At 39.1% G+C, this 16,315-nt stretch overlaps 1 protein-coding gene across 16 annotated transcripts in view; it reads left to right on the forward strand.

The window, feature by feature from the left end:
• Positions 1 to 16,315, forward strand: part of RXFP1 (relaxin/insulin like family peptide receptor 1) — a 129,868-nt gene that overhangs the window by 50,807 nt on the left and 62,746 nt on the right. For 15 of the 16 annotated variants that reach the window (XM_021101289.1, XM_005666665.3, XM_021101295.1 and 12 more), the window contains one exon: positions 12,339 to 12,437. In XM_021101289.1, coding sequence (XP_020956948.1) covers positions 12,339 to 12,437 — 99 coding nt within the window. Of the gene's footprint in view, positions 1 to 5,361; positions 5,448 to 12,338; positions 12,438 to 16,315 lie in introns of all 16 variants that reach the window. The other variant, XM_021101293.1, reaches the window with a different exon arrangement.

The raw sequence follows: 16,315 nt of genomic DNA on the forward strand, positions 1-16,315 counted from the left end.
AAAGAAAAAGGAAAAAATTTTAAAGGTAAGGACTCTCATTTGGGAATTATTTTTGTCCTCACTGCATGCTAACTCTAGTAAAAATGAAATATTAAAGGGCATCAACTTCTCAGATGATATAAAATTATATAAAATTCATTATATCCAGATTTTTATTTAGAAGGAACTCTTTGCATTTCCGGCTGGAATTTGCTAGCACTCCTTCTGTGTTAGAAAAAAATGGCTGTACAAATAAGTCTTCCCATCACAGCCACACTAACCCATCACAGTCACACTAGCCCAGCACAGTCATACTAACCCATCACAGTCACACTAGCCCATCAAAGTCACACTAGACCAACCTCACACCCCTGTTGGAAGTGGGTTGATTCATTCTACCACGAACACCCAATTTCAGATGCTCACTGTGGCATCTGAACATTGGCCTGCTCTGCACTTTGACAGGCTTGTCTGCAGGGAAAGGATGAAGACATTGGTCACTCTGTTTCCATATTTGTATTTCTTTGATCCACAGGGAAAATGGAACCCTCCTCCAAAACATTTTGGGTGATGCTGTAAGTTAGCATCCATTCAAAATGTATGTCCACCTGGAAGCTCAGAATGGGACCTTATGTGGAAATAGGGTCTTTGCAGATCTAACAAAGATGACAAGTTTCTGGTTTCCTCCTGGTTCAGCCCAGGCAGACCCTTCCCGTCTCCCTCTCTGCTCCAAGACTTTTGCCCAGTTTAGAAACCAGTGTCTAAATCTAGTGTTTTGACAATCAAATACTAAGAATTTGACCCTTCGTTATCAGCAAACTTCTCTGGTCTCCCTTCTCCAAGGCAAAAAAAGTGGCAAATTCTAGCCTCTTGCTATAAGAAAAGAGTAGAGTGCAAGGAATTCAAGGAAAAAAAATAAAACCTTTTATTCATACCCCTGAATATATGCCCATCACTGGCTGGAACTTACTAATCTATGAGAATTAGACAAACAGTATTTATTTATGGGTGTGATGGCAGGGATATATACTTTTTAATAGGCTTATTAGAATGTTTGAAGTATAGCCAAGGATTCTTTTAATTTTTAATGGGGCCTGCATTTAAAATGCTGGAACACTAACTAATTTTAATTGGTCCTGTATTTAAAATTCTGGAACACTAACTTCACTTCCTCAATACAGTTTTTTACACAGCTGTCAGAGTGATGGCAATGCCAAGGAGTTTGGTGCAGAATTCAGCTGTTCTCGTTGTAGAATATTCCATTAAAGCTGGTGGTTTGTCTTTTTTAAGGTTAAAAAAAAAACAGGAGGAAAGTTATACAGGTCATAAATATGTGCATTAATGCACAACTATGCATTGTCTATTCAAAAATAGCCATTGGTTTTCTATTTCTTCTTCTCAAAATAACATTGGAAATACCTAAGTAGCTGAACCCTAGGCTTTTCTATAAATACAAACCCCATTTTCACCTCAGATATGTTTATCTATGTTTATCCAACAATGTTTCCATGACATTTGAGTTAACTCCACAAAGACTTTCAGCTCAGAACACTTCCTACAAGATAGGACCCAAAAGGCAGTTTCTATAGTGGTCTCAATTTCCTTTAAAATATACCCAGGATAATGTCACACCCTTAATTTTTTCAAAGAGTTGCCTCTAGAGGGACAAAAGGCCCAGAGAGATGCATATGCATTCTGTGCAGCAAACTGTTTTCATTCAAATTCAAATTCACACTACTGGTTTGATGAATTGGTCTGCCTGGCCATGTGACATACAATGTCTATCTAATGGCCATGGCACCTCTATTCTGGGGATCATTACTTTATGACAAAAATATGCTCCATTGTGTCCCAAGAATAGGTGCTAAGAGTTGAGTAAGTATCTGAGAATTAAGGATGCTCAGCTTAGCATAAATTCAAACTGTATAAATTAACCACCTATGCATTCTTTAATGAATAAGCACATATAGGATGTATGCCTTTGGTTTCATAAAAGTGTAGACCACTTAACAAAGAATCATGGCGCCCTCTTTAGTTCTGCTTCCTCACTCTAGAGTCCCTCACCTGCTGAATATTTACAACCCAAACATCAAAGGCACCCAGGAGTTGCCTTGCCAATCCACAGGGCTGTATGGGAAGCATGCTCTGACACAGCAGTGTCCCAGTGGGCTGGTGAAAGGTGCAGAGTCCCAGAAATGTTGATCTAAGAGGTTGGAGTGGGGCCCAGAAATCTGCATTTTAACACCACAGGTGAACGTCACACCTGTTAAAGTTTTAAAATGATTCACTTCCCAATGCAGACAATTTTATTACCAAATTCAGAACACCTTGAAAGTGATTAATCAAGAGCAGTGATTTTCAAAATGTAGCAGATATGGGATCAGCTGGAGGGGTCATTAAAACATGGAAAGCCAGGCTTCATCTGCAGAGTTTCTAACTAATAATCCTGGGAGGCGACCCGAGCATTTGCTCTTCTTTGATATCCACAAGCAATGCTGACACTGCTGTCCTGGATCTGCATTTGAACACTACTCATCTAGACATTTCTTGTGCAAAGGCAAAAGCAAACAGTTCCTCAAATTCAAAGATGGCCTATGAAAAAGCTTCAACAAAGTTGAGTATGTTTCTTCAAAAGCTCCCCTTTCATCATAATAGCATGCAGTGTTCATTCCAAGGAGGGATAGAGGATGTGGCATTTCTCAAGTATATTTAACCACAGAACTCCTCTTCTTGAGGAGAGTCCTGGGAAACTATTGAAGGAAAGCCCAATATAGGACCATTACCAGCTAGTGCATTCAAGAAACTGACCTCTCCCCTTCCCGCTCAGACCTCATCCCTTGACATCCACCCAATGCCAGGCAAATCTGAGAATATGGAGGAAAGGGATGTGTCTAGCCCACTCTTCCATGAAACGAAATTATAATTAATACTTGGTGCAAGTAAAATAATGATTTGTTATTTTATATGATATCTCACAGTTTCCTCAGTCCTCATGTCATCATAGCAAAGCATTAGAACAGCAGAAGTTTTTACAAATTTATTAAAGTGAAAGTGCATTTTCACAGAGGGAGAGAGAGGACTCACATGTGCACAGGTTAAAAAGAGGGCCTGACTCACTCTGCAATAGTCTTTATATCCCACAGTGTGGACCTGAGTAGAGACCCAATTTGATTTTCTGACTGATCTTGAGCAGACACCTTATCTGCATGGAGAACAGGTTACACAGAGGCCAGTGAGGAATGGGTGACATTCTTTCTCTACCAGGGAGTGAGCAGCCCAGGCTGGTCAAGGTGGGGGAAGGGGCATTACAATGAGACATGGCCAGAGGCTTTTGGGTTTAATCTCCTTGAAGTAGACTTGAATCCTATAACATATATACTTTAGAAGAGCCATTAATAAACCTATTTTAACTATATTAAAAGTACCTTAGTCCATGATTTTCTTTTCTGTGGAAAGGTTCATTTGTGCTGTATATTAGATTCCAGACATAAGTGATATCATATAGTATTTGTCCTTCTCTTTCTGATTTACTTAGCTCAGTATGAGAGTCTCTAGTTCCATCCACGTTGCTGCAAATGGCATTATTTTGTTGTTTTTTATGGTTGAGTAGTATTCCATCGTGTATATATACCACATCTTCCTAATCCAGTCATCTGTGGATGGAAATACATTGTAAACCAGCTATAATGGAAAAAAATAAAAATCATTATATAAAAAAATAAATAAGAGAATGGTGTATACATTACAATTATATTTTCCCCCACCCTTTCTTCTGTTGCAACATGAGTATCTAGACAAAGTTCTCAACGCTATTCAGCAGGATCTCCTTGTAAATCTATTCTAAGTTGTGTCTGATAAGCCCAAGCTCCCGATCCCTCCCACTCCCTCCCCCTCCCATCAGGCAGCCACAAGTCTCTTCTCCAAGTCCATGATTTTCTTTTCTGAGGAGATGTTCATTTGTGCTGGATATTAGATTCCAGTTATAAGTGATATCATATGGTATTTGTCTTTGTCTTTCTGGCTCATTTGAAATAAGAGAATGGTTAAAAAAAAAAAGTACCTTAGGAGTTCCCATTATAGCACAGCAGAAACGAATCTGACTAGGAACCATGAGGAGGAAGGTTTGATCCCTGGCCTCACCATGGGTTAAGGATCCACTGTTGCTGTGAGCTGTGGTGTAGGTCACAGATGCAGCCTGGATCTGGCTTTGCTGTGGCTGTGGTGTAGGCTGGCAGCTGTAGCTCCGACTGGACCCCTAGCCTGAGAACCTCCATATGCCGTAGGTGTGGCCCTAAAAAGCAAAAAAAAAAAAAAAAAAGTACCTTAGAAGAGTTCTTGGTAGCTCAGTGGGTCAAGGATCCAGTGTTGTCTGTTGTCCCTGCTGTGGCTTGGGTTCAATCCCTGGCCCAGGAACTTCCACATGCCAGTCATGGCCAAAAAAAGAAAAAGAAATAGTACCTTAGAACTCACTAAGATAATAAAAATACATAGGTTGAGAAGATTAATTCCTATCACATTCTGGTAAAGAGATAAAATACCTATATAAATAGGCACAGTATGAAGCAAATTACAATAAATGCAACAAGAGATATGAGCAAAGTTCCCTTAAACTAGGGACCACTTGCATTACTCTTATTCACAATCAGTAGCTTTACTAAGGAATAGAAATTGGCTCCTTTTGATTGATAGAACCTCTCTGTTAGTAAATCTGGCCACCCTCTTCTGCAGTGAGAAAAGGGCTTGCATCAGAGAATATCCCATAATGCAGTTCTTCTGTAACTTGCTTTAAGGAAAACATAGATTCCCTAGACACCATAATGACCAAAGAGATCACACTCTCCAGTAGAGGAGCCTGGAAATCTGTGTTTTTCTTCAATGCCCCAGTTCCCAGATTTTACTATAACATAAGGCAGAATGGGTTTTCTCTGACATGCCTTTGAGGATAGAAACCCGTTCATCCATTTTTTCATTGAATTAGCAAATACTTATTGAGTTCATGCAGGATGCAAAGCCAGATTTTTCTTGGTCCATGTCATTCATTTCTATTCTGAGGATCATTACATGTTTTAGTTTAAAAAAAAACTATTTTTAGTAAGTATATATCTATTTAATCAATGCTGTCTGCCTTGCAAACATATACTAGAAGCCATATCCCCTAACGTAATATCTTCTTAGTACCATGCTCCTTAGTCTGTGTTACTACAAGAAAAGTCAAATTTCAGCGGGAAACTAAAGTATTGAACTAAAGTACAAAAGCATTCTGTTCTCTGCCCCCACGCACTCTTAAAATATAAAGGATATAGGAATTAAAATATAGAAACACATATACCAAAAGCTGTTTTCTTAAAAATGCTAACTTTCCAACTTGGCAATTATGGCTAGATTTCCTGTGTGCTGCATGCCTGACTTCTGGTGAGAGGAAGTAATGAGTGGGAAGAAGAAAATGCTTTGGGAAGGCAGGAAGGAAGGTAAATGCTAATTTCTAAAAAGCTTGTTTGTTTGAAGATGTTGCTATTTAAAAAGAGATCTCCCCACAAAAATATATGCTCTGACTTGGGGAAATACAAGTAGTCTCGTTCTGTTTCCTTCTGCATTTTCTTTTTTTTTTTTTTTTCCTAGGACCACACCCACAGCATATGGATGTTCCCAGGCTAGGGGCTGAATCGGAGCTGTAGCTGCTGGCCTACACCAACAGCCACGGCAACGCCGGATCCTTAACACACTGAGCAAGGCCAGGGATCAAACCTGCATCCTCATGGATACTAGTTGGGTTCATTAACCACTGAGCCATGACGGGAACTCCTCCTGAATTTTCAAATTCTCCATCACCTCTCTTTCTCCTTTCTCTTGATTTTCGTGTGTGTGTGTGTGTGTGTGTGTGTGTGTGTGTGTGTATGTGTGTGTTGAAGTACAGTGAGGTGAAGAGGAAAGATTGAGGAGGAGACGGGGGAGTTCCCATTGTGAATCAGCAAGTTAAGAACCCTACATTGTCTCTGTGAGGATGCAGGTTCAATCCCTGGCCTTGATCAGCAGGTTAAGGATCTGGCATTGCCGAAAGTTTTGGCTTAGATCACAGATGCTGCTCAGATCTGGCATTGCTGTGGCTGTGGTACAGGCCTGCAGCTGCAGCTCCAATTCAGCCCTTGGCCCAGGAAGTTCCATATGCTGCAGGTGCAGCAGTAAAAAGAAAAAAAAAAGAAAAAAAAAAAAAGGCAGAGAGGAGAAGCAGCATAAATAATGACATCATTTGGATTTGTTAGACTAAAGTGTTGCAAATACACCATAAATGGTGAACCTTTTTAAAAGAGAAGGGCCAGAGGTAAGGGTGAGGAACAAAGGGCACTGACCCCCATAATTTTAATTTTAAGCACTGCTCTATCATTGGGGAAAATGCAGCAAATTGAAATAGGTTACTTGCAGAAGCTCAGGTAATATAGAGCCTGCTACAGAACCTGAGTGAAGGAAAAGCAAAGTCTTCTGGCAGTCACCCAACCTCCATCTCCTGAATGTCACAACAGCAGTGAAATACCACCCACAGAGACAGATCAGGCTCTGCAATGCTTGTCAGCTCACCTGAGTCCCATCGCTGTATTCTGAGGTCCAGGTGGACGTGTTAGGAGCATGACCATGAACTTGAGTGCCACTTGTCCATCCTTGGCTGCCCTTTCCAAAGTCCTTCAGACCCTTTCCACCCTTGCTCTATGGACACACAAAAACTCATCTGTAACAATAATTCCTGGCTCTGTATATCCAGAGCCAAATGACTTCTCTTACTCACACATTTTGTCTATAACATTTCTAAATCCATAAAAAAATCATAACAGTAGTATAAAAATTAATTCATTTTTAAATTATTTTTAGTGATATCTTAATGATTTGCAATATTTTCATTGACTCCATGGATAACCATAATGATGAACTTAAATCCCAGTTAGTGACCACTTCTACTTATCAAATACATTTTTATACAATTCACAAAATGCTGATGTAAGAGCCTCAAGAACAGATATGAAACAGGCAATAGAAAATAGGTAACCAATAATAACAGCTAAATGTTTAAAGTCAGTGTCACATAAAAGTTGGAATTCTATAGGAAAAATACAAACTGATTAAATCATCTCTGGGGCCTAGAAAAGGTTAAAATAATTTTATTATGTTAATTCTTTAGGATTTTTTTGGGGGGGTAGGGTTATTGTTGTTTTGTTTTTATGGCCGCACCTGCAGTATATGGAAGTTCCCAGGTTAGGGGCTGAATTGGAGCTGAAGCTGCAGGCCTACACCATAGCCATGGCAACAGTGGATCCAAGCCACATCTGTGACCTACACCACAGCTTGCAGCAAAGCCAGATCCTTAACCCACTGGGCAAGGCCTAGGGTCGAACTTGCATCCTCATGAATTCTAGTCAGGTTTTTATGCTGCTGAGCAATAACAGGAATTCCAATTCTTTAGTTGGTGGTGGTGGTGGTGGTGTTTCTTTTTTTAGTGCCACACCTGCAGCACTTGGAGGTTCCCAGGCTAGGGGTCAAATCAGAGCTGTAGCTCCTGGCCTACATGATAGCCACAGCAATGCCAGATCTGAGCTGTATCTGCCACCTACACCACAGCTCATGGCAACCCTGGATCCTTAACCCACTGAGCGAGGCCAGAGATTGAACCCGCAACCTCATGGTTCCTAGTCAGATTGGTTTCCACTGCACCACAATGGGAACTCCCTTAGTTTTTGTTTTTGTTTTTTTTTAATAATTCTCTTAGTCAAATAACTTAAACTTCTCAGAATCAGCTTTTCCATCTATAAGTGAAGTTGACAATAATGACCAAATCAAGTTAGTATGAGGATAAAGTAATGTAATTGTAGTTTTGTACTTGCTAATATTCAGTTTCTCTGTGCTAAGTGCTAATATTTCAATTTCTCTGTTAAAATGGGGGAAATTAAATTTCTCACAGGACTTTCTTTTCTTGTATCTAAAAACATGAACTAAGTTTTTAAAAGTAAAAACTTGCCAAGAAGTCAAAAAACTCAGTCAGCCCAGGAAAGGGGGTACTATTCCATGCCATAAACTTCAAAGCCTGACAACTAATGAAAGAAATCTATGTTTCTGAAGGCCACCAGAGCAGAGCATGCTATAAGGCTCCTGATCCCGTCTCCAGACTCCATGTAGGCGATGCAGGAAAATACTGAAAAGTATTACTGATGCTCTGTAGTGAGACCACAAACCTAAATTACTCTGAAGGTCATGGATTCAGAAAAAAAGCAGTGCTTTGTTCTCACTCATGAGATTCTACCTGAGCTTGCAAAATTGACTACAAATCCAGTTAAGCGTATGCCATATTTTAATTCAATAATTCAGTCAGTCTCTAAATCTCTCAAGTTTTCGTGCAAGAAACAGAACTCACTCTAGGTATGTTAAACTGAAATTAGATACTTATAAAATCCCGAGATGGGTTGGAAGTGTAGGCGTCAGCAAGGCCCCCACTGGTGCCTGTGAATCCAGAGATGGAGACAGATGCTGACACTACCATCACTGGTCCATCTGCCCGAACAATGCAAAGCCTCTTGACACCCACAGAGCTGGCCACATCTGAAATTCCCTGCATCTGCCTCAATTGCCTCTTAGCACAGAGTCTCTGTTGTAGACAGAACAGCAGGAAAATGACCACTGCCTTTCTTCTACCAACCGAAATGCATGTGAACACACTGGAAATCCTGGCTATGAAGGAGATGTGAAATGTTGTATGCTCTTGAGTCTTTGCTCTACAGGAACACACTAACAGAGGTTGGTATTCAATGGAGGTTGAGTAGGGCAACCTACAATAGCCACTACAGAGCTGTTCCAACTCTGCAATACAACAGCCACCTTCTTCATAATCTATCTCTTCAGGGACTGGACATCCATATATACCTTTGCCTCTCAACTTCATTTAACCTAGGGCAACCTTGAATTCAGATTTTAGTCAACAATCTGGCAAGCTCTTGCTTGAGCTGTCACACCAAATCCAGAAAACCGTATTAATCCAATTGGCCCACTCTAAAGTTAGAGCCGCTCCTCCTGGTGTAGTCTCCCAGAAACTGTGCCACACAAATTCCATTGGTTTCTGCTATTATCAGAGAGTAAAACATTTTGTGATGTCACTCTTCTCTTTCTGAAGTCCAACTGGTGCTTGTCTTCTGGGGTGTGCTGTGATCTGACTCTAGTTATAATAGGCTAAGAGGCAAAGAAGCATGGCCATAAAAGAGCCTGAGGAGAGCTGACAAGTTATTTATCTCAAATAAAGTAGCTAGCAAATCACCAACAAGCAAGTAACCTCAATAGACAGGGGAAGGAAGCCATTTATGCTGGCAAGAGGGGTCTAGCGAATGCAAATTCAGCTGAACAAGCACAAATGTCCCATTACAATTTTCAGGGTCCCTTTCTTTCCAAATCAGTATCCTAATATTCACTTAAAAGTTTGGGCAAAATGTGAATTCAGCTTATGTAGCAAGCCACTGGATCAGATTCTATCTGAGTCCCAAGGTCCCAATTGATAAAAGATTTTCTTAGGGAAGTCATGGCAGTTCCTCGGTTCCCTGAACTTTCTTGAGTTGGTGATGTCATACCCTGAGCTTGTCATTTTCTTTCTTTAATCTCTCCATGGCCGTCCCCATAGTCATCTCATTCCCACAACCCTTGAAACTTCTCTTCATGCTGATGTGTTGCCATAGCAACCACTTTGCCAGAGTCTATCCTTCAAAGAGGTACATTAACCCAGGAAGCCATAAGTGATCATTTAAGCAACTAATTTGATCACTGTGTGCCATAAGCTACAAGAGCATTATTTTCTAATGGTAGCAAGACTGCCATTATCTTCAAAACTAGCCAGATCAGATAACCAATCCAGCCTTACTCTCCATGAGCTTCTGCTATCCGCAACTCCTTCCAGAAGGAGGAACCAGAAACAACCCTAATTTCTTGGGGGGAGGGGGATTAAGAAAAGAGATTCCATACAAAGACTGTTTCTAGAATCACTACGAAGACTACAGAAGCAGTAGTCAGAGGTGGAGAAAACAACACCATAGTTGCAAGCCCAAGATCAAGCTGCAACCACTGTTCATCAGCTCCTTACCCGGGAAGATGGAGCTCTGAGACCAGCTACAGTAACTGCCCTATCCGCACTAGGTACCACAAGACAGGTGTCTACAAACTTCCAGTCTCACATGAGTGCATCCTACTGGTAGAAACCTATTCATAACGAGAGCCTGAGTTGCTTAGGGTCTGGACAACATAGATCTAAGTTACCAGCTTCTAAAGAACTAGGAAGTATTCCAAAGCGAAGATGGAATAAAGAAGGAGCAAATACATCCTAAATCCCCACAGTCTCAATAAACTATTATCTCTATTTGGCTGGAAAACCCAGTATTTCAAATTTCCTTCCCTCCTCCTGTTACTCTGTCTAAAGTGTCATCCTCGCAATGTCAGAAGCCAGGGAATCTTGACCTGATTCCCAGGCGTTCAGTAGCTAGGATTTGCTGCCTCCTGTCCACCCAGTTATAGGCACTCAGCAGCAGTCTTGGGCTAAAGTCTGCAGTTAGTAAACTTGGCATTAAGTAAACTTGAGGTCCATCAGTCATCTCCCTCCAAAATATCGTAATGATATCATTGAGATATTGTTACAATACTTTGAAACTTATTTTGAAACCTTCTGTAATAAAGAAGTTTTAAAACTAACGTGTAATACTAAAGGGTAGAGGCATAAATACGGTGTTTAAATAATCTACCTCCTTTCCATTTTTTTAAATTTTTAGTGGGACTTCTCAAAGGAAGACTAATTTTACAAGTATACATAGTATTTATGTTAGAATCCCTTCCTAAATATAATCTTAATGGCATAGTTAATGAGCTGTGGAAAAATAAGAAAATAACATGGAGAAGGGGGGAAATCATATAAATTACATTTAATCTGGTATGAGCATATGCCAAAAACCTTAACTTTTCTGTTTGAAGCAGTCTGATAGATTGTAGGACCATTGACCAATCGAGAGAATTTAAGAGGAGTAGCAGGTTTATATGGAGAAAGATAATGAGTTCCATTTGGAAGATGTGTTTTAGATGCCGGTAGTGAACTAATCACAGAGTAGATAAAAGTGCAGGCTGGAAATATAATCTGGAAGTCTTCTGATAGGCATTAATATCATGGATATGAAAACTCCCATTGTGGCTAAATGGGTTAAAAATCCAACATAGTGTCCGTGAGGATGTGGGTTCAATCCCTGGCCTCACCCAATGGGTCAAGGATCCCACGTTACCCTAAGCTGCAGCATAGGTCACAGATGAGGCTCGGATCTGTGTTGCTGTGGCTATGGTGTAGGCCTCAGCTGCAGCTCTGATTTGACCAATCCCTAGCCTGGAAACTTCCACATACTGCAGGTGCCCTGTAAAAAGAAAAAAATAAAAGGAAAATATAAATGAGAAAATAAGTAAGCCCTCAGAGGATAAGCACTCAACACGATCCATGATACCATAGTGCTTTAAAAAATATATAGGAGTTCCCATCGTGGCGCAGTGGTTAACGAATCCGACTAGGAGCCATGAGGCTGCAGGTTTGATCCCTGGCCTTGCTCAGTGGGTTAAGGATCTGGCGTTGCCTTGAGCTGTGGTGTAGGTTGCAGACGCGGCTCAGATCTGGCATTGCTGTGGCTCTGGCATAGGCCTGCAGCTACAGCTCTGATTGGACCCCTAGCCTGGGAACCTCCATATGTCACAGGAAGCGGCCCTAGAAAAGGCAAAAAAAAGACAAAAAAATAAAAACTTAAAAAATATATAAAAAAAGAATGAGTCATGCTGGTCATGTTAATTTTTTTTCTTTTTCTATTTAACAATCATGGCCTTCTATCTATTCATGTTAACAGATCTCCAATATCTGTTTTAACAATTGAAGATTAAGGGAATCATAATTAAACTGCTGAGAACAGCATGCTGTGTTTCAGTGCCTCTAAGGTGCTGTTTGTTGAAGTGTGGTTCAAACACTGTTTGCTGAAGAATTGCCTACAGAGCCTTTTAAAAATGGAGGCTGGGGACCCATCTCAGATCTATGAGATCAGGATCTCTAGTGAGGGTTCCAGGAATTCACAATGTTGACAAGATCTAACTTTAACAATCAATTGTTTATTTTAAAGAGAGGACCTATTTTTCCCAACACTCCAAAATATGTCTTTTTTTTTTTTTTTTTTTTGCCATTGTTGTGTCAGGAAGAAATTCCCAGCCAGGAATTGAACCTGCACTATAGCAGTGACAATGCCAAATCCTTAACCACTAGGTGACCAGGGAACTCTAAGAACATTTCTGTTTTCCTGAACTTTTCTGCTCTCTGATTTTTATTTTAGGAGACAACAATGGATGGTCTATGCAACTTGACAAATATTTTGCCAATTACTACAAAATGACTTCCCTGCATCACTTTGAGGCAGAGACATCTGAATGCTGTAAGTAATCAGAGGAGCTGAGCATCCTTGTCTGTGGCTTCATATCAAGGCACCATGCTCTTGAAAGCTGGATCCAACATGTTTTAGAAAGTTAATTATAGTATTCTATTTGCAAAATTATAATTTTCTATTAGACATGCAGCCTTAATTTGAGAGTTTTATTTTAAAATGACTCAGGGATCATAAGTGTAAAAGTAATAAATCATGCCAGGCCATGGTGAACAAAATTAATTTCAGTCAGGGTTGCTATTTTTGATTATCCCATTTTCAGAATCTTTATAAACTCTGATATAAAAGAAATTCTGATATAAAGGAGACTGAAAATAGAAGAGCAGAGAAGCTGTTTGGATTTTAACATTTGTAAGTGAAAAAGCTTCTGGGGTCTAAGCCAGACTTTTGAGCTACAGAAAAAGCCTTATTAATTATAATCTGCTATGTTTAGTCAGATACTGAAAACCTACAAAACCCCTGGAAGAACTGTGGGAGGGTATAATATTGAGGATAAACTCTATAATAGTTTAGATCAGGAAGATCTATGTAAGTAATTTCTTTTAAATATATTTGGTCGATTCTAACAAATTATTCAAAGGTAAATGTGTGTCTTGAAGTTGTAATTTTAATCCTAACTTTTCAAAACCTTGGATTAAAAGTAGGCATTGGGGGGAAAAAATCCTTTACTATATTTTCCCTTTATATTCTAACACAAATCATAAAGTACAGCTTTTAATTTTTTTAATTTTTTGTTCTTCACTACTCACATGAAACTAATTTTTTTTAATCTGCTAGCAATTCTCTTTGAAGGAAGTACTCACCCCTCCAGAGTCTCACGAACTATTCAACAATTTATTTCAACCTCACATTGTCTTATTGTCAAAATTAATTGATCGACTGATCATTAAGGAGCTAAAAGCTTTGGGGGAAGGAAAAAGTTAACAGGTATAATTTAGCTACTAATATAAAGCAAAAAACTCATGGATTAAGCCTTATCATCTCAAAAAGTAGATTTTAATTTTCTTTTTTGTTTTATTGCATGTCCTTTTCATTTCTTAAATTTTTATTGAAACTTTTTACCTCTCACCTTATTCCCAAAATGATGTTAGGTAGTTTACAATAAAAATATGGCTACTAACAGATTTAACCCATTAACCTTACATAAGAGACAAAAATTCCATGTGAATGGGGAAAAGAATGGAGAAGAAAAATTATATAAGGAAATCCTCACTGAGAAAAGTTACTGCATAGGTCTTAATTTTGTAGTCATTCGGTTAAAGAGGAAAAATAATGGGTTACATAACTTTCACAGTCTGGTCCGCAAAGCAAAAACAAACAAATGGGGAAAACAGATCAAGTCAGCAAGAGGAATAAATTTCTGCCTGATGCTGAATTCTGGGAGAAATGTGTCTTAAGTGTACTTACATAAGAAGAATGCAGTGACAAAAAAAAGTTTCAAAAAATACAAAGGCAATTTTTTACCAGTTCTTAGTAATGAACAAATATATACCTTCTTTTTTTTAATATATACCTTTTAATTAGAGTTCTCTCAAGACAGATTGGGGAGGGGTGGTAATTCATAATTAAATGTCTTCGTTCAATTTTAAAAGCAGCATAAAAATGGGATGGGAAACGTAGTGTAAAATTAGGGGGTAAAACTTAAATTAAGGTTCCTATTGTACCACTTTATTTAAATCTTATTATTTTAAGGATTTATTAGGAATTAAACTGAGAATGACAGTAATTTTTGGCTGGATGAAAGAATGTGAGGAATTCACATTTATAAAGTCATCTCTCAAGACAGTACCATGGAAAATGCATCCATCATTAACCTATATATTACTAAAGTTTAAATTCAAGGAATTTGGAAAGTACAGATATTTGGAGAGAATTATTTACTCAACCATAAGATAAACACTCAGCCTTAACTTGCTGGTACCTATCTCATCTTTTTTACTTTAACATAGCTGAAATTTTCTATGCAATCCATTTTTATCACATTTTCGGGTAGTATTTTGGCATAATCAGGTATCCATATAATTACAAAACTTTCAAAATACTATATATTTTAAATGACAGAATTTGCTTCATTTTTCTTTCTTTGTTGGATATTTAGGTGTTATTTTTTCATTTTTCCCAATCACAGGTAACCCTGTAACCAACATGTGCGTGTGTTTACTCAGTCAATATAAACAGGAAAAACACACGAATCAATACTAACATCACTGCCCATTATTTTTACCTTCCATCTATCCTTCTGAGGACCTTCATCTCCCTCCCCAACCCTCCTCACTCCTTCCCCCCCAGCACACACACCAGCACATGACTTTGACAGACAGGGTCGGTTTTCAGAGATCCATCACCAAAATGGATGATTTAAAAGTTCTTGGCAGAGACTCTGTTTACAAAACACACACAACCTAAATTATGATGGTGGTTTCTCATGATCCTGTAGGGAGGATCAGAGTTGTTTGGGAGGAGAGGAAAAACAGCTGTGGCCTCACACCTGAGCAAAGGGACACTTGACTCTTTCAAAGGCTGGTGCCAACTGTGCTCACCACCACCCACCACCAGCTTTGTCAGGAGTCTTTTCTTTGCCATCACAATGCTTTTCTGCTATCCAGAAGGTTTAATGTAAAGGTCGTAGCCTGGAAGTCTGCAAACAGAAAACTCTCATAGGAAGTTTTGTTTATCCCATAATGTTTTTAAATGTTTTAGTTAGCTATTATTATTTCTAAGGAGGTAATTATGTACAAAACATGGTCATTCTGGCTTCTTCGAGGAAGTTGGTTAACTTGGCCCCACACACGTTCCTATTGTTGTAGGAGAAACTGGAACATTTGGACATGGTCTATACCTGCTTTGTAGGTATAGAGTAGGTAACTGAGTCTGTAGCCTCCACTCTGAGTGTGGGGTTTCAAACTAAACAGAGAAAGGAAGCACACCTCATTGCTCTCAGTAATTATATATTTCCCATCAAGTCAGGAATCAGACTGTGTCTATTACCCTGAATGATAATTCCATTTTGCTGGTTAGCCATATGAACACAAAACTGCAAGTCTCTAGTAGACTTTGGAAATATCAGCTCACATCTTTAAGACTATAACTATAATCCCACAAGGGAGCCAAAGGTGCCCACCCCATTTTCCATCTCTTTCCAGCACCATCCAGTGAGAACAGAATGAGTCTGCCAAAAAACTGTTCACTTCCTTAAGGGAAGTTTAGATATCCTGATATAAGAATATACACATAAGCCAAAAGAAGTCCTTTGAGGGACTTCTGAATTTAAAAAAAAAAAAAAATCTTCCAGCACTATAGTTCAGAGTTGAGTTCTCGTTCTTGCTAGTTAAAAAATAGCTTAGTCCTCCATTAAAACTGCTAATAAATGCCTAAGTAGAAGTTTTAATCTGGACATGAAAGCCCATCACGCACTGTCGTGTCACCTTTGGACACAGCTACTCTCCAAGGATAAGAAAGAGTGGATGAATCATGGACTTGGAGAAGAGACTTGTGGTTGCCTGATGGGAGGGGGAGGGAGTGGGAGGGATCGGGAGCTTGGGCTTATCAGTCACAACCTAGAATAGATTTACAAGGAGATCCCGCTGAATAGCATTGAGAACTATGTCTAGATACTCATGTTGCAACAGAAGAAATGGTGGGGGAAAAACTGTAATTGTAATGTATACATGTAAGGATAACCTGACCCCCTTGCTGTACAGTGGGAAAATAAAATTAAAAAAAAAACAAAAAAAAAACAAAAAAAAAAAACAAAAAAAAAAAAGAAAGAGTGGATGACTTAATTCATTTTGCAACAAGTGGAGAAGAGCAGGCTGCTTTAAAAAAAAAAAAAAAGAAAGAAAGAAAGAAAGAAAGAAAGAAAGCATGCT

Source organism: Sus scrofa, chromosome 8 (assembly GCF_000003025.6).
Source record: "Sus scrofa isolate TJ Tabasco breed Duroc chromosome 8, Sscrofa11.1, whole genome shotgun sequence".
NCBI lineage: Eukaryota > Metazoa > Chordata > Mammalia > Artiodactyla > Suidae > Sus > Sus scrofa.